Source organism: Sarcophilus harrisii, chromosome 1 (assembly GCF_902635505.1).
Source record: "Sarcophilus harrisii chromosome 1, mSarHar1.11, whole genome shotgun sequence".
Lineage (NCBI taxonomy): Eukaryota > Metazoa > Chordata > Mammalia > Dasyuromorphia > Dasyuridae > Sarcophilus > Sarcophilus harrisii.
The window spans coordinates 585,576,604-585,601,370 of NC_045426.1; the positions used below are offsets into that span (position 1 = coordinate 585,576,604).

At 34.6% G+C, this 24,767-nt stretch overlaps 1 protein-coding gene across 1 annotated transcript; it reads right to left on the reverse strand.

Annotated features, from left to right (window-relative positions):
* Window positions 1-408: 408 nt before the first annotated feature.
* Window positions 409-24,745, reverse strand: SLC25A32 (solute carrier family 25 member 32). Its single transcript, XM_031947075.1, has 7 exons — window positions 24,349-24,745; window positions 17,553-17,703; window positions 9,339-9,424; window positions 7,590-7,747; window positions 3,876-3,989; window positions 3,292-3,437; window positions 409-556 (listed from the first exon to the last, which is right to left on the reverse strand). The coding sequence occupies exons 1-7, from the start codon at window positions 24,500-24,502 to the stop codon at window positions 421-423; spliced, it is 945 nt and encodes a 314-aa protein (XP_031802935.1). The 5' UTR covers window positions 24,503-24,745; the 3' UTR covers window positions 409-420.
* Window positions 24,746-24,767: the final 22 nt, after the last annotated feature.

Sequence of the window (24,767 nt, forward strand, 5' to 3'; positions counted from 1 at the left end):
GTATCCTTGTACAGAGGACAACTTCATACTATTGCACAAAAGCAGATTTTAAAAACCAATCTATACAGTTCAGTTTAGCAATAAAGGCAAATCATTTAATCCACTAGACAAATGTTGCAAAATCAGCTTCTATTTGAACAACGAAATGGACAAATTCACGGAGCTATACACTTCATGTCAGTTTTAATATTGTTTTGACGGCAGCTATTCTAGGCAAAGACAGCCAGGTCATATAGATAAATGAGAGCAAACCCAGAAAACTTTTGAGGATTCATCAGTTCTTTGACTTCTTTCAACAGTTCAAAGTTGATTTGAATTGGATTAATGCTGTTGTGCATTATTTCTTCCATTTTTTGAATATTGAGCACTAAGGAGTATGTTGTTTCTGTGGCAGATATTTTTGCGTTATTTTCTTTACACTTACTCTTCTTCTCCTCTAAGGCCAAGTAAAAAATGGCAGACATTTTCGTAAACTAGAAAGGTAATACAACAGGCTGGAGTCACTCTAATCAAATTAGGGACAATTCCTTTGTAAAATCCAAGGATGCCTTCTTTCCTATAGAAGGGAGAAAAATAAGTCAGTCTACAAAATAACTAGAGTGAAAATACTGAACAAAATTAAATCAAAACACAACATAGAAGAAAGAATATCTAAAATTTCCACTTAATGTTCTAAGATGAACAAGGAAATGATACTCATTGCTATTTAAAGCCTTTGAAGAGTGCCACTGTTATTTTGTTTGTATAAATTTGAATACAATTGTTTATATGCATTTAGTTATGGTTTACCATCCTTTATCTGACCTGATTAAAATAAAGAACAGGAAAGAAAGCCATAAGACTAAACTCAAAAGCAATCTTCTTCAAAGGACTGCAAAGGATGACTTTTAAAATTATTTCATCTTAAAGTGTAGCTGCTAGAAAACTTCCCATAAGACTGAAATTGTGTAAGCCTACAGAAATGCTATTTACCAATTATCATACTTATTCACAACTGAATTTTATTGATACATAGCCTATGTGATATTGGTATAAAATTAGAAACTAGGTAAAGAGTAGGCTCTTCATAAATACTTGTTAATTAGAACTAAAAAGGCAGTGTGCAGGAAGGAGAGGTCAAATCCTGGATCATGCCATCATTCTTAATCATGCTTTACTTTTTTTGTTGCTGAGGAATTGGGGTTAAGTGATTTGCCAAGGGTCACACAGCTAGGGAGTGTTAAGTGTTTGAGATCAGATTTGAACTCAGATCCTCCTGACTTCAGGGCTGGTGCTCTATCTACTGCACCAACTAGCTGTCCCAATCATGCTTAACTTTTACGACCAAGATTTTTACCTATTATTTCATCTCTTTCTTATCCTTATTGGATCCTAAATATAACCTCTGCTCTGTCTTCACTGTTCTCTCCAATCTCAACTCTTGAAACAATCTGCTGAACAGCAAACTTTCCAGCACTCTCCTACCACAGAATTCTCAGGCTTGGTATCACTTAACCCTTCCTAACCGTAATTCTCCATATATACAACCTTATCTACTTTTACTCATACATTGCTGAAGAGTCCAAAAAAGTCAGGCAATATGCTGCAACAGTGTTCATCGCAAGTTGAGGTTAGCTAATCTGAAGTGGAACCTTAATACAGTAAAGCAATCCCTCTGGTCCCTTGCTAATTAGCTATCATACTCCCTGCAATAGTGATTTCTCCTACAACTTTAGAACTGGGGACCGTACCTCATTACTAAGAAAACAATGGTCATTCTAAGCTCTTTCTCTGCCCATCCTGCCTCCTCCATTTCTTATACTTGAAAAAAATCACAACTCACTGTAAATGTACACATTGTCTCCTCCTGCTATATTGTAAGCTCTTTATGGGTAGGGATATTTCATTCTTGTTTTTGTATTCATAATGCCTAGCACACAGGAGGTGCTTAAAGCTTTAAAAAATGATTGAAGTAGGTAATGTTGGGAGTTGGGAATCAGGAAGACTCAGATTCAACTCCTGTCTGGCATCTGTCTGTGGCACCATGGAAAGAATAAACTTATCTGTACCTGAGACAACTCTGAGATCAGTGGGAGACTGTACATATTGCCTTGGAAAACCACAAATTACCATTATTGATGTTCTACTACATTTTTATTTTGTTAATCATTTCTCAATTATGTTTTGGGCTATGTTTGACACCCGTGTTTTATTACGCTATCAACTAAGTTACAAATGAGGTATGTTCAATGTTTCATGGAAGAAATTTGCCCACCCACAAAGTCATAAGTCCCTGAGGAACTGAAGTGAATGGAAGTAAATTTATCATACTTTAATGCTCAGTTTTTGAAAAGGTCTAAAACTGTGGTGGTTTTTCTTGGAGGCAGCCTTAGTCTCAGTTGCAATAAATAATTATTCCATTATCACAGCCAGCTGGTAAAAATGCAAACGTTTATTTCTCCTTCCAGATTAGCCAGGTTAGTTGAGGCCTATCTTTCTGCCTGGCTCCAAGAGATCTTGCAGCTTTGTCCTTGGCTTCTGCCTCTGCTTTCTTCAGCCTCCAGCCAGCACCAAGTTGGAAAATACGATGGATCTCCCTTGCCTCGAAGATAGGGCTTGTAGGCTTTTCTTCCAGAGTGTTCTGTCTCAGAGCCCTGTCGTTGTTCCGGAGAAATTCTTCCTAGCTCCAAGAGCTTCCTCCATATATATCATCTCCCAAAGGTTAACTTCTCCTTCTTGAGGCAGGGATTATGGGTTATCTCCCAGAGTGCTCTCTGGTCCTAAGAATTTCAAGGGAGGTGTGAATTCAGACTAAGCCAGCCCTGAATTCTCGTGTGAACTCCATTGAGTACTTAGATACTTATGAGCTCTCTAAAAGTGTAAACACAAGCATTGTTCAATCAGTTCCACTTAGTATCTTGTTTCAAGTTCTGGCCCAAAATAACTCTAAGATTAAATTAACTCCAATGTCTTTAACACTTTGTAAAGAAATGTCTTAACACTTTAGTAAAGATTCCAACATAAAACAAAGTGTGGAGATCTCTACTACTTCCAATTCATCTATATCTGTACAAAATAACAATGTATTTGTTTGTGTGGTTGAGCTACCCAAGAGAAAACAAGTACTACTTTGAGATAAAGTGTCTACAAAGAGTCAGTCTAAATTACAGCTTTCTCAAAATGTTTTAGAGCAAATATTTTACTCTATATAAAAACAAAAAAGCAAAATTTCCAAGGTCTCCCACAAGCTAGTCATTGCTATAGCATTACCAATTCTATACTATATGAGACATTTAGCAGCTGTTACCTCACCTCCATGTCCTGTTGATTACATCAAGTACACCATTGTAAAAAATATGTTGATCTTGAAGTCGGGCTCTCACTACTTGATATGGGTATGTTGCTGCCACAGCAAATATTTTTGACATCGCTGCAACTGATATATATTCTATTGTGCTCTAAAACAATAAAACAATATTGTTATATCTTTTCTGGATATTTCTTAAATTGTACAAATTTCCTATCTTGAGCTTATAAAGTTTACTTTTAAGTCCTCTTAAATGATGCAGTAAAGCTAAGCTAAAACAAAGCAACAAGTACTCAAAATGTGCTTAATTGCAAACTCTAAAATTTCTTAAATATGTCCATGTTCTCATTAACTACATATGGCATTTTAAAAGATTTCTAAACACTAACTTTTCAATTAGAACACAATTTGTGGCATATTATAAATGACAAATGAGGGAAAAATCAATTTTTGCGTATTGAAAACTGACACCCAAAGGTTAATATGATTTGAATTTCTAGCACGTTTGATGACTATCTTTAAAAAGCTAATTTCAATTTATACATTTTCTTTAAAAATAAATTGGACTATCTTTTCAAGAATTTCTTACCAACTGCGCATCTGGTAATCTATTGATGTGTGTGTTGTACTTCAATTTCAGCAATTCATATGCCATGAACTGAAGTGCTCCGTGTGATGTTCCAATCAACCCAGGAAGAAATCCCTAGATTAAAAAAAAAAAAGTTATAATTTCTAATTTGAAATAATAAAACATGACTTTTATTTAATATGTATTTCAACACTCCAAAACCATAGAAAGTTGTTATGGTAATAAAAATTCAACATAGAATCATCGTTTAGAACTAGAAAAGATATTAGAGGCTACCTGGTCTAACCCCCTTATTTTACAGATGAAGACTCTGAGGACTAAGGATAGGTAACACTGGTGATCACAATGGATGGATTTGAACCCAGGCCCTCTGATTAAAAAAGCCAGAGCTCATTACAATGTATTGTTACCACTTTATGACTAAACTTCAGGTGATAAGTCATTCTACTTAGCTGTGTGAGTCTATAGAAGGCAGAAAACCAGGTCCATATTTATACTTAAAAGCATAATACTTCAAAGTACCTGCCTTTTCATCAATGTGGGACAGCATCCTTCCATACCTATATCTGCTGCTATATATTCCTGCTTATATATTTTAGAAAATTATCCAAAGCACTTTCTCTGAGTCTCTTGACATTACGTGGATACCACTGAGGAAGGTAGACTATTATTCCTCATTCTTAGTGTATAACTGGCCCACCTTCCTTCTTACATGTTAATGTTTCACAGATTTTTTTTTTGTATTGAGTCTTTCCAAATATTCTCTCATCCTCATCTCTCTCACCCACTTCACCCAAACAGAAACAATAAAGCAAAATTAATACAGCAAGTGCTTTTAAAAGCAAATGAAATATTTAACACCTCTAGTCTCCTATTCTTCTACTGAAAAGAGATGAAGTTCTATCATGAATCTTATGGAACCAAAATTGTTTTTTTTGCCTTTGAATTTAGCTGCCCTATAATGTTGTTTTCAGTCACATTATTGTAATCAATGTTCATATTGTTCTCCTTGTTCTAATCTGCTCTGCATAAATGCATACAAGCCTTTTCATACTTCTCTTACTGTTTCATATTTGTTTAAGGCACAATAACATTTCACTATATTTATACAAATCACAACTGTTTAAGACGTTCTCCAACTCATGTATACCCACTTTTTGTCTCTCCCTGCTCTCCCAAGAAACAAGGATACTAATTAATATTCAGGTATTTACAGGGCATTTCTGCCTTTCACCTCTTTGGGGCACAGAAATAGTAGTAGGACTGCTAGCTCAAAGAGTATAAATAGCTCTAAAATATGAAACAGAATTTCAAATTCTGTCACAAAAAAGCTAGCTCAATTCACAGCTCCAGCAGACATTCATCTTTGGTACTACTATTATGCTACTTCTTGTGTGTAATTCTTCATTAAATGATATCCTGAAGTTTACTCCCACCTATTATGCATATTTTCACTGCTCTGAATCATCTGCAATTAAAATTCTTTAGAAATTGTAGTGTAAAAGAATGTAGCCATAGAGTATCATTACAAAAATATCATGTTTGAAGCTGGAGCTTTGTTCCAATTTTGAGTCATTAAAAAGTATTAAAAAATTTCCCAAATGAGATTCAGCTCTCCTATTCAGTTTTAGGCCCAGTCTAAACTGTTCTGTTTGCCCACACATGTATGTATATATTTACATATACATGCACACATATATGTATATATATTGACAGACCAACTCTGGAGGTTGTTCATCCAACTCTCTATCAACTAAGACAATGATATATTACCTTAAAAAAAGGAAAAAAAGATGAATCTTTTTAAAAATAAGTTTAGAAGCTTTCTATTTAAAGGAATTAGACAATCTTAATCTTAGAAATGTCTTTAGAGGCCATTTAGTCTAACAGTTCAATTTTATTTAAAAATTATCTCCCTGAAACCCAAATCCCAGTTGTATAACATCGATATTCTTCTAATGCATCAAGCATTTCTGTGTGCCAGAGAAGAGACACAGTGTAATGGTTAGAAACCTAGACTTAGAGCCCAAAGATCTGGATTCCCATTCTGCTCTGATATATACTAGCAATGTAAGCCTAGACAAATTCTAGGCAATTTTCTGAGACCAAGAAGGTGCCAACTTGCATTAAGAGAGAATTTATTTATAGAGTTCCTTATACCAATGAAATTACAGGTTTAGTCCCTCTCTTTATTCTTCCAGTGAAGCTATATAGCTATAATTCATTATAATCCATTCTGCTGAATCAAAATTATGGATAACCTATGGCGAGTACAATTAGACTGAAGCATAATAACAATTAAATGCATGTAAGATGCAGTGCTTAAGATTCATTTAATACCTGAGTAGAAAAGGAAATAGGTCAGTTCATGAGAGAGGGTCTGTGGTAATGTTAATGAACACATAAATAAGGTAAGAAGATCATCAAGAAGGCCTAACACATGATGGGTAGATTCTTCTCATGAAGGACATAGATAAGGATCATATAAAATAAACAGAGCATGAATGACTTTTGCTCTACTGACACTGTTGAATATTATATAATAATGAGATGAAATCACAGATCTATTATGCATGGTTTTTTTTTTTTCTGTCACAGGAAAGGGAGGGAGTAGAGAGTAAGGGTAAAAACCTATAGAGATGTTTACATTTTAAAGTACAACAAATTTTATTTAAAGGTGTAAACATCTTTATTTAGTTGGAGCTATATAAAAAAATAATAAATAGGTAGCAGGCCAAATTTGGCAGCAGGCTGACAATGTCTGGGGTACAAAAAAGGAAGACAAGAAAGAAATATAATGCATTAAATAATTTAAGATCCTAATCAATTTCTTGGGCACATGGAGCAATCAAAACTCTTCTATGTTGACTAAAGCAGTGTTATAGAAAAATTTCAGGACTGGATTTATCATCATTGATTTAGAGCTGATATATATATGGGCTTCAGAATTTTTCTTTCAACTTAGATATAAAAAAATGTAAGCCCAGTTTTGAAGTGTCCTTTCCAAGGTTTCATAGTATTACTACTTATAGTGTAAAATTATGAATGTCGTATCCTCTTTCATCTACAAATATAGAGAAGTCATTGTAATCATTTCTGTGTTTGTCTGTAGATATCTGGGAAGAAATTTTGCTTATTTTGTACACCGCCTTAAAAAATCTAAAGATTTCATTAAATTAGATTAGTTAAAATATGAATGTAATTAACCAAAAATACAGGCCATAGCTCTGCCCTGCATTTGATACTGACATTTTTTTGCCATCATGTGCATTACTTATCTGACATTGGTATGCGTTGTGTAGCAAATCTTCTTTTTAAACATTTATTTACAATTGTAAATTGTAACAATCAGAAAGATCTTATTGGCTTATAAAACAAAATAAAATATTTTGCTAACCAGGAGAATTGTTTAAAGCATAAATGCATGCCAAACTACCTACATATTAAAATAAGATGACTACAAAATTTTGGACAATTTTGTTTCCCTTTCATCCACATCACAGTGATGCATCATATTGCAGCAAACAGAAATAGCCTAAAGAGAAAATACCCTTACTGTGGAATATATTTATTTCTACTTATTATTTCTTTTTAGGACTGAGTACTGGAATCTTTCAGAATCTGAACCTAAAAGATCAATGCAAATTTATGTGGCAACTAACAATATATGTAATTATCTATCATAATGATTTAAAACAACCAAATAAAAAGTACCTTGTATAATCCACGTACACCTTCATATTTATATATCTTCACAAGTGTATCCATCATTCCTTTGTACTGTCTCTGGGGAGTACTGACAACATCATATTGTAACATAAGTCGAGTCTTTGTTACCCATAATGGGTTGGTAATACAAAGTGTCATGGCCCCTAAAATAGAGAAGTTTAATTACATATGTACTTTCTCGACTAAAGAATGCTACGAATACTTAAAAGTATTATTGGGAGACAAAGATGAACTCTCCTTGGAAACCAGGAGGTAAAGAAGTGACCTAAATCACTGTGTGCTTATCTTAAGGTAGACCCAGTGGCCTTAGCTGCAGAAGGATAGGAGAGAAAAGGCATTTTGGGAAGAAGACAAGATTTTATTGTGGACAATGGGGCCTATTGGTTACAGCACTCCTTGGAGTGGGGCTAAAAAAGGGGATCGTAACTCACTCCTTGGGTACATTTTCAAGAGCTTGACTTGGAGTGGGAATCTGGGTGTCCCAAAGTAGGTAAATAGTGAAGGTACTTAAGCTGGTTTCTTCATTGCTCTCTCCTTCCCATTGGTTCCTAGGACTTACTCTCCCAATTCCTTTCATCCTCTTGTTCAGATGCTTTGATGGTGGGGAAGAGGGAAGAGGTAAAGGGAGGGGAAAGAAGGGGAAGGGAGAGTTATATTTGCTGGGTTTCTACATTGTCTTTTCTGTTGTGAAGAGTGGGAACACTTTTCTCACAGAAATATTTAAAATAATTAGGATGATATATTACCCATCAAAAAAAGCTATCTAACTTTAAAAAATATAATAGTAATGCTCACTAGGGTTAAAATAGGCTTTTGTGGTCTAGCATGGGAACTTAATTTCCATATATCACATTGTTTCTATGGGAAACATTTGGGAAATATCTTTTGGGTTCTAAAGAAATGACTTATAAATTAATTTTGGAACATAATCTATTTGTAATTTGGGGGTCATCTGAATATATGATTTTATAAATTCATACTCAGAGCACTTTGCTCCTTTAAGCCAGTCATTTCAGCAATTCTATTATTCAACTCCACTATTTAAAAAAATGCCTTATTCTAAGTAGTAGTGTATTAAGCATTACACATAGCAAAGCAGACATAGATGGAAAAAAGCAAAATATCTATACCGTCATATACCCATGTTTTCCCCTTTTATTTAAATACTTCAATAAACTAAACCAAGTTTTCAATCATAGTTTATTCCATAAAAATAAGATACATATAAAGTAATAAAGTACCATGAAATAGTAAAGATTTTGCAAATATGTAAAACTAAAAAAAAAAAATGATTTTATAATTTCTTTAATATCTGCATATTTTCTTGGTTTTTCTAAAAAGTTAATCAATATTTATTAAACCTAGAACATGTTAAACACTGAATCAGATACCATAAAGAAATAAGTCACACTTCATATTTTTGTTCTATAAAACAATCAATTAAACAATGTCCTAAATTAAATAATTAGGAAACTAAAACACTTTTTGCCCCTCTTTTTGCAAAATATATAATTTGTTTCTTATTATGAATCTACAACTTTGCTTAGATATTAAAAGTAAATTATTTCAAATCTATCCAGAGTAAAATACCTTCCCAAGAATTTCATGTAATATCCAGTTTCATCCAATTGATACAGCTGAATAGAAAACAGTCTCTATAAAGAAGGTGTGAAATATACTGCAGTTTTTATAGATTAATGTGATGGAATTTTTATAAATTATACATTTCCTTACCAGCTTCAGCAGCTGAAACAAGGTATTCTGTTGCTTCTAGCCGTTCTGTTCTCCCCTCTGTCTTATATGATTTAATGGCATTGTAGCTAAAAGAATTAAATGAGAGATTTCAATGAAAATAAGGAAAGATAAATTACACATTTAGTGTTTTGAGTTATTTTAAAATGTTTTAATATAAATGTCTAAAGTGTTATGATATTTAAAGCTGAACTATAATACAAACAGAAAAAAACTTATTTTTCAAATACTAGGCTTTAGCAGAAGAATTTTCTCCAATGCATGGTGGCTGAGAAGCTGCATCATGAAAGTAAAAAGTAATTCTGAATTATAATTTACTTCAGTATATAGTAATATTAATACTTCTTTCAAGATGTGTGTGTGGGGGTGGATTAGATTTTATTTGAGCATATATTTAATCAATTATCTTATGATGGGGGGAAAAAAAAGACAAAAAGAGTATTTTTAAAGGGAGAAAACATTCAATTAACAAATGTTTCCTGAATACATATTGTACTCAAGGCACAGTGAAGAAGGATATGAAAGATAAAATGCAAAGTTTAAATAAAGTCATGTTCTTGATCCTAAGGGATCAGCAACCTAAAAACAGAGATGAATTCTTTAACTACTAAAACCAGCACAAAACAAAATGAGCTGTCTCAAAAGGTTCTGGGTTCTTTCTTACTAGAGATTTTTGGATAGATGGACTAAATAGCTGCAAAGATTGCTTTTAATTTTTAAAATCTGTGATTCTGGGAATGGGAGGGAAAGAAAGATAAAACAAAAGATATTATGAATAACCCAAAGTCCCCGAGAACCAATTACTTACAAAATAGCTCATTATTCCACTGTGCTATAAGATTTACAAAGCACATTCCTCACAACAATCCTGTGGAAATATTGTTATTCCCATTTTACAGATAAGGAAATAGACCCTCAGAGTAGAGTAGGGTCAAGAAAAGTCTGAATAGCTACTGTGGGGAATGTAATAAGGGGTCATCAAAAAATTAACAATTTTTAAAAGATGGCAAATGCCATATATGTAGAAGCTAAGATATTGGGAATTAAAAGGAAGACATTAAGTAGAGATGAGGAGGGAAAGAATTCCAGGTATAGGAAATAGCCAGAGAAAAGTGAAGTGAAGAGATGGGATGTCTAAATGACTGATAAGAAAATTCTTTACATGATTAGAGATGAACAAACTATATCATACTGCTTACATTCTGACAGGAGGGAAAAGAAGATAAAAAGGGATAGAATTTGGAACAAAAAAACCAACAAATGATAAAAATTGTTTTTACAGGTAATTGGGGAAAAATTAAATATTATTAAAAACAGACAAAGTTCCTTGTCTGTGGAACAACAAGGTCATTGTACTGAAGAATACATGGTAAGGAGTGAGGTGTAAGAAAACTAGAAAGATATGTTGGGAGGAAGGGAAAGAGGGAGTCTGATTATAAGGGACTTTTTAACATCAAACAGGATTTTTTATTTTATTTTGGGGGTTTTGCTGAATAAGAGTTGACATAGTTTTGTTCACTTTGGTGGCTCAATGAGGGATGAATTGGAGTGGGAAGGGAGTTGGGGCAGGCAGACCCATCAGCAGGATATTGTGATAATCCAGCATGAAGTGATAAAAGCCTGTATCAGAGTGACAGTAGTGTCAGAGAAGAGAAGGGGTCATATTTGAGGATGTTGCAAAGTTGAAATCAATAGACCTTAGCAACAGATTAGATATAGCAGGTGAGAGACAATGAGGATAAGCTGCTAAGTATTGTACTTTAAAAGTAATAGGAAAAGAGAGGGGAGGGAGAGTAGCTAGTGATGGTGATGACATAATGGTCTAGAATAGGGGCTCTTAATTGAGAGGGTTTATCAATTTGTTTTTAAAAGTGTGTCAATATAATTGTTTTCCTTTTTAGTCCTATATATTTTATTTTATGCATTTAAAAATAATATTCTCAAGTGTCTATAGAAATTTATGACAGAAAAAGGTTAAGAAGGTTAAAAATTTCTGGTTTGGAAGGAGCTGGGGGTTTCAATTCAGCAAGACCTAAATTGAAATCCAACCTAGACACTTCCTAGCTTTGTGTCCTGATTTAAGTCCTTTCGTTTTGCCACAGTTATCACAGCTAAAAATTACGAATAGCACTTACAGCCCAGGATTGTTGTGAGGATCAAAGGAGATCATATTTGAAAAAAAAATTTACTACAGTGCCTGGAACATAGTAGGTTCTATGTAAATGTTTATTCTCTTCCCTGACGAAAGTAAGAGACCTTCTATTTGGGAATCTAAATTTTCACAAGATTCCGAAATAGAAGGTCTCTTATTGAATTATCTTTTTTAATTTTTTAATAGCAAGATTTCTTAGAGGTCATCTAGTCCAACTGTTTCATTCTACACATAAGTGATTTGCCCAAAGTAACACGTACAGATTCAACAGATCAGAGAATAGGACGAAGTTTCCCAACTCAAGTCTAGTGTACTTATAAAAATAAACAAACAAACAAAAAAAAAAACAAATCTGAGAAATATTTTCTTTATTGTAACAATACTTATCTAAAAGCTACGTTTCAACTATATGAAACAGCCAAAAAAGTAATCAAAAAATATGTCACAAAAGTTTATGAACTTTGCTCAATGGAGAGTCCCTCAGGAATTCACTTAAAATTTACCCTTCTTTTATTTAAAACTCTAAGAAGCCTGATAACCAAACAAAGAGAAAAAGAGGAACTGGCATTGAAAAGAAGCAAATGGATGATAATAAGACAGAAAAAATTTAAAGACAGACATCAATACTTAAAGAAGAAAAAAAGAAAAAAAAAAAAAGCATAGTAATCTGGGTTGATGAACAAGTAGACAAAAGAGTCCCATTCTACTCATCTCAACAGGCCGTGGAGTCATTATATTACAGGTCAACAGTCAAGAGTTCATAATTATGACTCTGAGACATCTGGAAAAGTAACTTAACTGAATACAACAACTTTAAAAAGTTAAGGAAGAATATTATCTAAGAAGGAAGGTGTATAAGTAATGCAGAATTCTCACTTTATCTAGTTTGGGCTTCAGAAAACTATTTTGTTTTTGTTGAGAGACTTAAAAAGAGGAAAGAATATTCATCATTTTCCTCTCAGATGAAGGTCTTTGGACCACTGACAATGACCAAGACAACAACTGCTTTATGGATGCATACTTTAATTGAAGCCAAGTACCAAGTAGGAAAAATTTGCCATCACTTAACATCCTCCCCGCCCCCCCCCAAAGAAAAGCTATCTACATTAAAATAATTTCTTGACTAGCAAAAGAAATATGGAATTAAGGACAACAGGTAAAAATGAAAACTGTTTGTAAATTACAAACTTGTTTCACAATCAAAATCTAGGGAGCCACCATATACGCACTTTAATACCTCGTACAGATGTGCTGTATGAGGAAATGGAAATGACACTGAAGAAAACAGTTGGAATAAATTAAGTACACATAAACTATGTATACATAAAGTATAACTAGCAAGTGATACTATTTTTAGGGTGCTGAGGAATTCTCAAGAATTGTACCTTCAAGGAAAGAGTATAAAAGGTAGGGACTCTGTTACATAATTAACTACTAAGTCATATACCCACAATTTTCTTTCTATAAAATTATTCATTTTTTAAATTATATTTAGCTTTTATAGCATGTCCTTATAAAAAAGATTTCAAAAGAAAAAGGAAAAGTAGCTCAGCAAACCCAATTATGTCAACTGAGGGATTCCATATCCATGGGCCCTCACTTCTACAATGAGAAAAGTATATTTTCTCAACTCTTCTTCCTAGTCAAACTGGATCATTATAATTACCCAGCATTGCTTTTTGTTTTATTGTTTTTTCAGTTTAAATTGCTGCGCTCTCTCTCTCTTTCCCCTCCCCCCCTTGGGAGTATTAGCTTACTTCATTCTGCAGCAATTCATATAACATTTCTCATGTTTTTCTGAATTTCGCATTTTTGTTTCTATAGAACCTAAGTTCTTGAAAGCAGAGGCTGTATCATTTTTGTCTTTTTTGCTCCATAGCATCTGACCCCATGGTATGCAATTAAAAATTCTTGGACAGATTTGCTAAGGTACAATGATATTCTACTGCTTTTCTGCATTATAATTTATTTAGCCATTACCTAATTGCTCAGCACTTGTTAGTTTCTAGTCATTCATTTGCTGCTATGATTATTTTGATGTAATACAAGATCTTTCTTTGCCTTTGACTTCCCTAAAATATGTCTAGCAATGGGTCAAAAGAGTAACCGAATCAATCTACAATTCCACCAAATGCCTGTATCCAAATATTTTCATCATTTTTTACTATTTACTACATTTACTATTTCCATCTTTTTTCACTTTTGTTAAGGTGACAGAATGAAAAGCAATTGTTGTAATTTACATGCTGTTTCTATCAGTTTTAAAACAGTATATTTATGATGAAGTTATAAGAAGGAAAAAAGGTCCTTCTGCAAAAAAAAAAAATGCTCTACAGCAGATCATATGTTTACAATCACATAAGAGGTTGAAAGATTTAAAGAAAACAAGATCTCACTTGTTTGCTGATTATAAAAAAGCATTTGCTTTAAAAACTACTCCAAAAATGTTGTCCATGCAGATACTGAAACCATGTAAGACACTCTGAAAAAAAAGTAATACAAATTTAACTTTGTTCAAATATTGTCACATAAACCAAGAATATGCATGTTTGCCAAAGGTGTTTATCATTGAGAGAGAGTTCACATAGGGAAGAATTCCCTATGGATGCGAAGGTGTTCTAAAAACTCCTATTCTGCCGAACAATGCAAAGTCTTCTAAATAAGATATATAAGAATTCAATAGTTTAACAGAACTATCCATCCTGGGGGAAAACAAACAAACAAAACACTGCTTGTCTAGATTATGACATAGAATTGAATAATAATCATACCCATTTATCAGTAAATATACTTTGGATAAATACTACAAATGGAGAAATAATGTACTTTTCAGAAATCACAAAATTACTTTATTTATTTAGCCTAGACTTCTCTTTAAAGCAAAGGTTGATTTTTAAAATACCAAAATGGAGGTTGTATGGCTATGAGTCATTAAATACAATGCCTTGCACACTGCTGTTGCTCAATAAATGCTTGTTGAGTAATTGACTGAATACTGTAGTCCTTAAAGAAATGAACTTGAAGATCACCCAAAAAGCAATGGAGAAGATAAATGGTAGCTATGAGAAGACTGAACACATTGCAAATGAGAAATTATGTGGGCAAAACAGTATAAAAGGTATCAGAGAAATATATAACTGGGTAAAAACAAAATAGACCAGTCAAATAGTGAGAATGAGAGATAATTGATAGCTTCATTAGTATTAATGCAATGTCAAAATACCTTGAAGATTTCTAACACTGGGTGTTCCCCTTTCTACTCACAATAGATTTATAGGAATCAGAGACCAGAGTCACATAGCATGGACATATATGGATGGTTTGCAATCTACAACTCAGGCTCTCTTCCCATAACATATGGTTATATGTCAAAGGTTGTGCTATTGTGTTCTTGTGTGTTTATGACAGAAAATTATGAGACAGTGTTTATATGTATGGTAAAAAAAAAACAACAGATTTGGAAAAGTGAGTTTATGCAGAACTCTGTGCCATGTATGACCCCAAGCAAGTTACTTAAGTTTTCCAGGTCTCAGTTACATATATCAAATGAACCAAATTGATTAGACTATTTCTAAGATACTTTCTGCCTCATTAACTGTATGACAATATGACAATATTACAATTATATGTGTTTTGTTCTCTCTGTGTCCAAAAGAAGAATTGCATTTGTTTCCAAAAGGCAGAAATAGAATAGGTTTTGAAGGACAAAAATAAGAAGTAGTAGAAGTTGGTCAAATGTTAAAAAGCAAAGAAGATGCAGTGGGCCATCCCTTGAGGCATCATAATTTCTATCTTCTCAATCACCTGAGATCTCTCTTTTACCCATAGTTCTCATGTGGCATAAATGTATGTTTTGGGTATGAAAGCCAACATTCACCTTGGACCTTTCCACTTTTCCAGGTTCACAATATAGAATTTTGTGTTCTTGGAGAACATTAGAACGAACACTTCTTCTCCAATAAATTATTGATAATCATGAACACATGCAACTGATCCACAGACAATAAAAATATTTTCTTAATATTATCAGAATATTTACTGATTCAATAGGTTAGGTTCAAATAGGCAATACTTTAATAATCTAGTGTTTGACAAACCCAAAGACCCCAGTTTTGGGGATAAACTCACTATTTGACAAAAATTGCTGGGAAAATTGGAAATTAATATGGCAGAAACTAGGCATTGACCCACACTTAACACCATACACCAAGATAAGGTCAGAATGGGTTCGGACCTAAGCATAAAGAATGCAATTATAAATAAATCGGAAGAGCATAGGATAGTTTACCTCTCAGACCTGTGGAAGAGGAAGGAATTTATGACCAAAGAAGAACTAGAGATTATTATTGATTACAAAATAGAAAATTTTGATTATATCAAATTGAAAAGTTTTTGTACAAACAAAACTAATTCAGACAAGATTAGAAGGGAAGCAATAAACTGGGAAAACATTTTTGCAGTTAAAGGTTCTGATAAAGGCCTCATTTCCAAAATATATAGAGAATTGACTCTAATTTATAAGAAATCAAGCCATTTTCCAATTGATAAATGGTCAAAGAATATGAACAGACAATTCTCAGATGAAGAAATTGAAACTATTTCTAGCCATATGAAAAAATGCTCCAAGTCATTATTAATCAGAGAAATGCAAATTAAGACAACTCTGAGATACCACTACACACCTGTCAGATTAGCTAGAATGACAGGGAAAGATAATGCGGAATGTTGGAGGGGATGTGGGAAAACAGGGACACTAATACACTGTTGATGGAATTGTAATACATCCAGCCATTCTGGAGAGCAATTTGGAACTATGCTCCAAAAGCTATCAAACTGTAAATACCCTTTGATCCAGCAGTGCTACTACTGGGCTTATACCCCAAAGAGATACTAAAGAAGGGAAAGGGACCTGTATGTGCCAAAATGTTTGTGACAGCCCTGTTTGTAGTGGCTAGAAACTGGAAAATGAATGGATGCCCATCAATTGGAGAATGGCTCGGTAAATTGTGGTATATGAATATTATGGAATATTATTGTTCTATAAGAAATGACCAGCAGGATGAATACAGAGAGGCTTGGAGAGACTTACATGAACTGATGCTAAGTGAAATGAGCAGAACCAGGAGATCATTATATACTTCAGCAACAATACCATATAAGGATGTATTCTGATAGAAGTGGATTTCTTCGACAAAGAGAAGATCTAACTCAGTTTCAATTGATCAGTGATAGACAGAAGCAGCTACACCCAAAGAAAGAACACTGGGAAATGAATGTAAACTGTCTGTATTTTTGTTTTTCTTCCCGGGTTATTTTTACCTTCTGAATCCAATTCTTCCTGTGCAACAAGAGAACTACTCAGTTCTGCACACATATATTGTATCTAGGATATACTGTGACATATTTAACATGCATAGGACTGCTTGCCATCTGGGGAAGGGGGTGGAGGGAGGGAGGGGGAAAAGTCAGAACAGAAGTGAATGCAAGGGATAATGTTGTAAAAAATTACCCAGGCATGGGTTCTGTCAATAAAAAGTTATAATTATAAAAAAAAAAAAAATAAAACTTACAACTAAAAAAAAAAAAAAGAGTTTGATTCAAGTTCCATTCTTTCCCACAAATGCTTACCCAAAACTGTTATATAATGGCAAAATCAAAGTAAGTGATTTTTACTTCTTTGCCCTGTACACAAATACCCATTGTCAGAAATAAATATGAACCATGAAAAGATCAACATATGGCCACTAGAAGAAGTTTACTTCTGCTTAAACAATTTTTATAAGGCAAAAACGGGCAGAAAATCTATCTTAAAAGAGCCTTCTCTTAAATGGAAAGTTGTCTCCTCCCAAAGGTATATTTATGACCAGAGACCACGAAGGGTGTTACATAGCACTTTCCAAGTTCTTTACACAAATCTCAACAAGTTAATGAGGCTGGCTATTTAGCTTGATCAACATTGTGCTATAAAAGGAAGGGTAAATATTGCTTCAAAAAAATTCATGTTTTCTCACAGAATATAATAAAATTTCTTTTGATATACTTACAAGAAAAAGTAGAGTCCCCAAGATAAACCTGCACCCCATACATTTGGAGTTACTCCTTGATAAAGGCCTCGTAGTCCATCAACTTTCCAAATAGTGGTTAAACAATGCACTATTCCTTTATATTTCGGTCTCAGTTCCAGTCCATCACTCACTACATATTAAAGAATATAAAAAAATTAGTTAAAATTGATTTCTACCCATTCTGTCTCAAATGGGATACTGGTAAAATGCTTAGTACAGTTACTAGTGAATAGGAGGTTTATTCTTTTCCCTTTCTACCTTACCTACAGTCAAGGATCTGGGAAGAACATCAAAGGTCATCTAAACCAAATCCTTCATTTTACAAATAAGGAAACTGAGGCTTCAACATTAGGATTTTCATTGATGGTAAATAGGATACATAGCTGCTGATATTTTATAAATCTCTTTTTCACATGTGGAAAAAAATTATGAAGATAAAATCTTTATCTGTATGAAGCAAAATTTTTTGTGTAAGCAAAAATTTTATCTCTAAGGTCCATATGGTACTTTTTCTTGAAATATTCAAAATGTTATAGAAATGACTTGTTTATGATCATACAGTTATTATTTTTCTTTCACTGATGACTAGACTATGAGTAGGCAATCTACTTAATAAACTCCAATGGCTCCTTACCACCTCTAAAAAAAAACAAAACAAAAACATCAGTTTAGCTTTTAAAGCTTTTTACAACCTGGTCCAAAATTATTTTGCTGGCCTGGAAAAAATATTTTTACATTTTTAAAATTTATATTCCACAGGCTCAGCAAAATGTTTGGCATATTGTTGATACTTAACAAATAGTTGCTGATATATTTGATATTTGATTTGAACCCACTGGTCTTTCTGATTCCAAGACAACTCTCTAGACACTATATCATGTTGTTGAAGTAATGAATAGATGTTTTAAAGGGCAAATTTAGACTTCACGTAAGAAATTTTTTTTTCTTTTTTAAAAAATATATATTTTATTTTTTCCCCCCAACATTTAAAAAAAAATTTTTATCTTTTTTTTTTTTTTTAAAAAGTTTTGAGTTCCAAATGCTTTTCTTCTCTCCCTTTTCTCTCCTCTCCCAATAAACAATCAGATACAGATTATACATGTACAAACATGTAAAACATTGTAAGGAAAATTTATTAAGTTAGTTATTCAAAATGTAATGTGTCTAAGGAAGAAATGGATTTTCCCTCAGTGGGGAATGTTTATGATGTACGATGGGGATGTATATTGTAAAAAGCTTTCTTTTAGGTATGGGCTGGATTAATTGGTCTCAGATCCATTTTAATTCTAAAATCATGTAAAAATTATCCTCCAATGAAAAACAATACAAAACAATAAATGAGAAAATGGAGAATGCTAAGAGTGTGTGTGTGTGTGTGTGGAAAATAAGATTTCTTGACAAATATATTTTTAAAAGTGCTTTATTTACAAAAATCCCCAAGTTTTTTTAATCTACAAATCCAAAATTCTCATAATCTTGCCTCTCAAAATTTTTTCAGTAAATAAAGCAGGTTTTTTCTCCCCAATGTAGAGAGGAAACATTAATAGCTGAAAGGGAAAGTCAATTCCTTTTATAACTAGTCTGCTCAATAGTGCAGTTTAGCTACTCCTTTAAATGAATTATTCAATTTCTCTCTCAGCTTTTTGATGTTCTCCTTGGGCTTTAGGTTTCTTTTTCCCTTTCAAAAGTCTTTTGATACAATAAATTACTTCCCTATTTTTCTTTCCTTCATTTCTTTCAACATGAAGCTCATATCCATCCCTGTAATACTGCCGAGGTGGAGTTCAGAAGCACTCGGCTTGTCAAAGACCAACTGATTATGGCTTTGGTCCAAAGATATCTACATTTGTTCTTTTGAAAAGTTATGTGAAATTTGGAACAAAAGGTTTTGCAAGGGTCAATGTTGGAAAAATTACCCCTGCATATGCTTTGTAAACAAAATAAAGAAAGAAAAAAAGAAAAGTTATGTCTGTGGTTTCTTAATTGTGGGTGGAGGTAAGGGAGAGAACCTAGAACTCAAAAATCTTTTTTTTTTATTTTTTTATTTATTTAATAGCCTTTTATTTACAGGATATATACATGGGTAACTTTACAGCATTAACAATTGCCAAACCTCTTGTTCCAATTTTTCACCTCTTACCCCCCCACCCCCTCCCCTAGATGGCAGGATGACCAGTAGATGTTAAATATATTAAAATATAAATTAGATACACAATAAGTATACATGACCAAAACGTTATTTTGCTGTACAAAAAGAATCAGACTCTGAAATATTGTACAATTAGCTTGTGAAGGAAATCAAAAATGCAGGTGTGCATAAATATAGGGATTGGGAATTCAATGTATTGGTTTTTAGTCATCTCCCAGAAGAACTCAAAAATCTTAAAAAACAAATGAAAAGTAATTGTTTTGAATGTTTGAAAAATAGTAACTAATTAATTTAAAAAGTTATATGCCCTCTCATAATAATAGGTACCACCCTCTTTCTTTTCAGACATTTTTATTCCCTACTATGATATTTTACTCTATATTATACTCAAAGTCATGTTTGGTCATTTCAGTTGTGTCTAACTCTTTTTGACCCTTGTGTCTAACTCTTTTTGACCCTTTTTGGAGTTTTCTTGGCAAGGATACTGGAATGGTTTGCCATTTTTTTTCTTCTGCTTATTTTACAGATGAGGAACTGAGGCAAAATGAGTTAAGGATCACACAGCTAGTAAGTGAGGCCAAATTTGAACTCGGGTTTTTCTAACTTGTTTAAGCCCACTGGAGTCAGATTACACATAATAATTGTAACTATCATTTATATTGTGCTTACTACATTATTAACTGCCCTGGTACTATTCCATACAGAGCTTAAAAAAGAAATATAAATTATTTTATCAAACAGGTATATCACTGGAGCATAAAAATTCATATTACTAGAAAGACATTATACAAGATAAAAACTATTAAATGAAGATATCTCATTCTGCATGACCCCACTCCTTTCCAACTATCCTTGCTAGTTTTACAATTCTCTTAAAATCTTTAGCTGCTGAAAAGTTGGCTAAATAAAAACTGAAGACTTAAGAGATAAGACAATATTCTAGGTGCTAAGGAAGTGGTACAGAAAATGTCATCTGGGCGACATAGCTAATTAGTACTATGTTGAAAGGAAATCTTATGACTTCAGAAATGGCTTGTGACTACCTAGTCTCCTTGGATATTTAAAGCATTAAAAAAATAATAACAATCAAAAAATGAAAACCAATCCCTTTTTTGTGAACCTAGAGCAATAAGAGGTAACACAAAGAAGAATGATGTAAATATAGTCCAAAACATTTTTTAAGATTAATAGAAGTCTACTTACTGGGAATCACTTTGAAAATTTCAGATAACATGGTAAATGAATCGAAAAAAATTCAATTTAAAGTATAAGTTCATTAAGTATCTACTATGTACAAAGGATTAGATACAAATATAAACCTGAAAAACTATCTGGTCCTTGAGAAACCTGCATGGCAATAGAAGATAAAACACACAGATAAAAAAAATATCAAGTAATTTGAAAAGGAAAAGGACACTAATAACTAAGAGTATCAAGGGTTTTTAATCTTTTTTGTGTATGATGGAATTCTTTTCAAAATGTTTTAAAAGGTACATAATTATGAAGCAAAGCAATTATACATAGAGTATCTAAATCTCTAGTCCTAACTGATCTTCACTTAATTGCTATACCATGGTGAAAACTTTACCTCAGGCCTGGAAAAAAATACACACACACGTATATATGTATGGGTATAACCATAATATAGTAATAGGTTGGAGCTCTTGCCTCAAATCTCTAAATATAAAATGCTCAATTTTGCATTTAAAGTCTTTTACTACTTGGTCCAGTTTTCTTAAAACTATAAAATCCAATAAGACTTGTCTTCTGGCTGTACCTTACATGTTACATTGTATTTCTTTGTTCCTCTATTCTGTGCATTTTCACTGGCTATTAATCATGCTTGCAGTGTTCTCATTCCTCATAGTCAGTTACTGGCTTCAAGACTCGGCTTAAATCTCATCTTGTGCCTTTTCTGGTCCCCAAACTACTTGCTTCCATGGCTACCTCCTGAGATAACCCATCTACTCTGTATACTTTCTTGTATGTTCATGTTTTTTTGGTATGCTTCCTTTTTATAATGTGATCTTGAGAGGCATTTTTTTCCCCTTTGGTCTTTGAATCTCTAGCACTTAGTACAAGTAATTAGTACAGAGTATAAATTTATTAAATACTTGTTGACTATTAACTAACTGTTCTTAATCTGGTCATCACTCCTATTTCTTCTTCCTTCTTCTCCTAAGGAGTCAGCCCATAGGATGCCAAGCTCTGTTAAGTTTGTTTTAGACTTACCTTTACAGGAACAAGGCTTCCATGCTACAGTAGTAGTAGGTCATCTTCACACCACACACCTATCCCTTTATGTACTATTATCCCTTATTAGAAAGGGAGTTCTTTGAAAGAACAAAGTATGTCTTTTTGCTTATATTTCTATCTCCAACCCAGCATAGTGTCTGGCAGAGTGCTTTTAAATACTAAGAAATATTTAACAATCTCATTCTGTCTCCCTCCCTCCCTTTGTCTCTCCCTTTCCAGATTGTCCTTCAGTGCTCAAATGAACATTTCCAAGAACAATTACTACCTCACAAGACAGTTCACTGTATTTTTGGACTTGTTAAATCTTAGAAAATCTGTCTAATTTTGAGATGCAATATATTCCTTAACTTTCACATTTAATATTCCACAATTTAATATGGGCTGTGTACGACAGAGCTACAATGATTAAGTTTTAACACTCCTTGTCTAAATGACAGTTTGATTAGCTTGATTTCTCCTGAGTGAGGGAATAACAAATATTTATAAAACCTATTACAGTATTCAAAGTGGTTTACATAGTTTCACTTGATCCTGAGGTAGGTACTCTAGGTATTATTATCTCTACTTCATAGAGGATAAAACTGAAGCTCACCAAGTCAGTAAACATCAGGGATGAGATCTGAACTCTAATCTACCTTGTTTCACAGTTCCTCATAATTCAGGAGTCTAATGCTTTAAGGTTTGAATTTTCTTCACAACAACTATTAGAAGTAGGTGTATAATGATATCCCCATTTTACAGATGAGGCTCTGAGATATGACTTACCTATAGTCACACAGATAATAATATCCTAAAAAAAATACTTGTAACAATCCATAATGCTATTTGTACTATGTTTCCCCACATCATTGGTAGAATCATAGATTTAGATCTTATTTTTTAGTCAAACCACCATATTTTACAAATGGGAACAGAGAGGCAAATTGACTTGTACCCAATAAACAGCAGAACTAGGATTTGAACCCAAGACATCTGACTCAAAATCTGGCCTTCTCCCAATGTATTATACTGAATACTATGCATAGAATCCTTCAATTAGCCCCCAAGGAAATAAATGAAATTCTCTAAGTAATCACATGGCTCACTTCTCAAATCAAATACTTAAGACAAAACCCAATCTGCAAACAATTAAAATTTTAAACAATAAAACTAACAATAAAATTCAATTTTAAAGCTCAGTTGTCTAAGCAGCCTTTGCAGAACTTGCAAAAAAAAAAAAAAAAATTGCTGCTTTTATTTTTCATGACTTTTTCTTAATTTTGTTTCCACAAAACATTTCATTTGATCCTAACTTAGGTATTACAAATATCATTTCCTTTATTTGCCAGATGAGGAAGCCTGAAAAGCTTAAATGCTCATCCAGCGAGTAAATATCAAATCGAGCATTTATTAAATGTCTTATGTGCCAGGGAATGTGCTAAACAGGGAAAATTTGTTTGCTGTCTCTCCCAACAGATTCTGAGCTCCTTGGGGCAAGGCCCCCTCACTCAGAGGGCGCTTAAATTATCAGCGATTGGTTTACTGGGATCTACATGTACTCAACTTACCGGTGGAGAAAATTTATCTCGATAGAAGATATATAGAGGAATAATTGGAGATAAGTACTAGTGTCAAGGGGATCAGGAAAGGCCGATTCATCAGGGAATGGGATTTGAACTTGTCTCCCTACCTAGACCACAACAGCTCGGAGTATCTTAAACACAACATGCTAATATGACACTCAAACGTTCCAAAAATGTGCTGTGGTCTCTGACCATGCTCTTCTTCAGGAAAAGGAGTTATGGCTTCGAGTTCCTTTTAAGGGGGTTCCTCTGTATCTCACATCGTTCAAAGTGCTCGGCATTTAGTAGGCGCTTAATAAATGCTGCTGACAGTCTCCCTCCACCTGGGTTTAAATCCCGCCACTGCTGGCGGACGTTACTAAATCTCTCCATGCTTCAGTTACTCAGGTATTTCAAGAAAAGCTGCTCCGAGGCAAAGGTGCGGACCCCAGGAAAAGAGAAAACATTTGCTCCCACTCTCGCCTAAAGCTCCCGCCGGCATGGCAGGTGTCCTCTCCCCGCCCCCAGACCGCTGTCGTTGGATGGGTGCCCTGTCATGTGCTTGTCTCCCGTAACCGTCCTCGTGGCAGCTACTCCAGGGTCCCCGCGCGTGGCGCAAGGGAGGATTTCCGCACTTAGCGACGGCTCGAAAGCGGTCCCCTCTCGGCACCCCCAGGGCGGGGTCCCACGGAGGGGAGGCCAGCCAGCGCAAGCTCTCCGTCCCCCGCCCCCACCCCCGCCCGCTCTGACCCCGAGTATCCCGCATGGCTGAGCAGCGGCGCGAGCCGCCTCCGCCTCCTCCGCCTCCTCGGCCCGGGCGGCCTCTTACCGGCGAAGCGGATCTTCACCAGGTCAAGCGGGTGCAGCGCCAGGTTGGAGAGGACACCGCCGCTGATGCCCGCCACCAGGTTCTCGTACCGCACATGACGGAACACGGTGGACAGAGGCGACGACCCTGCCGTCGACTGGCCCTGGGCCGTCATGATGTCGGGAGCCGCGGACACCACGGCGTCCAGAGCCGCGGAACTAGGACGGGACGCCGTCGCCGCCACTGTAGCGACCGTCGCCGCCTGGATCGGCGGAACAGCGCGGGCCGCGAGCCGGGGTCGGTGCGACCTGCGCGCGGGACCCGGAGACTCCGCGGGATTAGAGAGCGGGGGGGCGTGGCGGGGGCGGGGGAAGGGGCGCGGCGGAAGCTGCCTCGCGAGCGTGCTTGCCGGAGGCGCGAGATGGAAGGCGGAGCCTGTT

Excerpts from the sequence above, each read along its gene's own strand:
- SLC25A32 (XM_031947075.1), bottom strand. The coding sequence starts at position 24,502 with ATGACGGCCCAGGGCCAGTCGACGGCAGGGTCGTCGCCTCTGTCCACC. Across the intron at positions 3,990-7,589 it reads GTGTACGTGGATTATACAAG|GGATTTCTTCCTGGGTTGAT; the intron begins GTACTTTTTATT and ends TTTTTAATCTAG. Across the intron at positions 557-3,291 it reads GTAATCAACAGGACATGGAG|GAAAGAAGGCATCCTTGGAT; the intron begins GTGAGGTAACAG and ends TCCCTTCTATAG.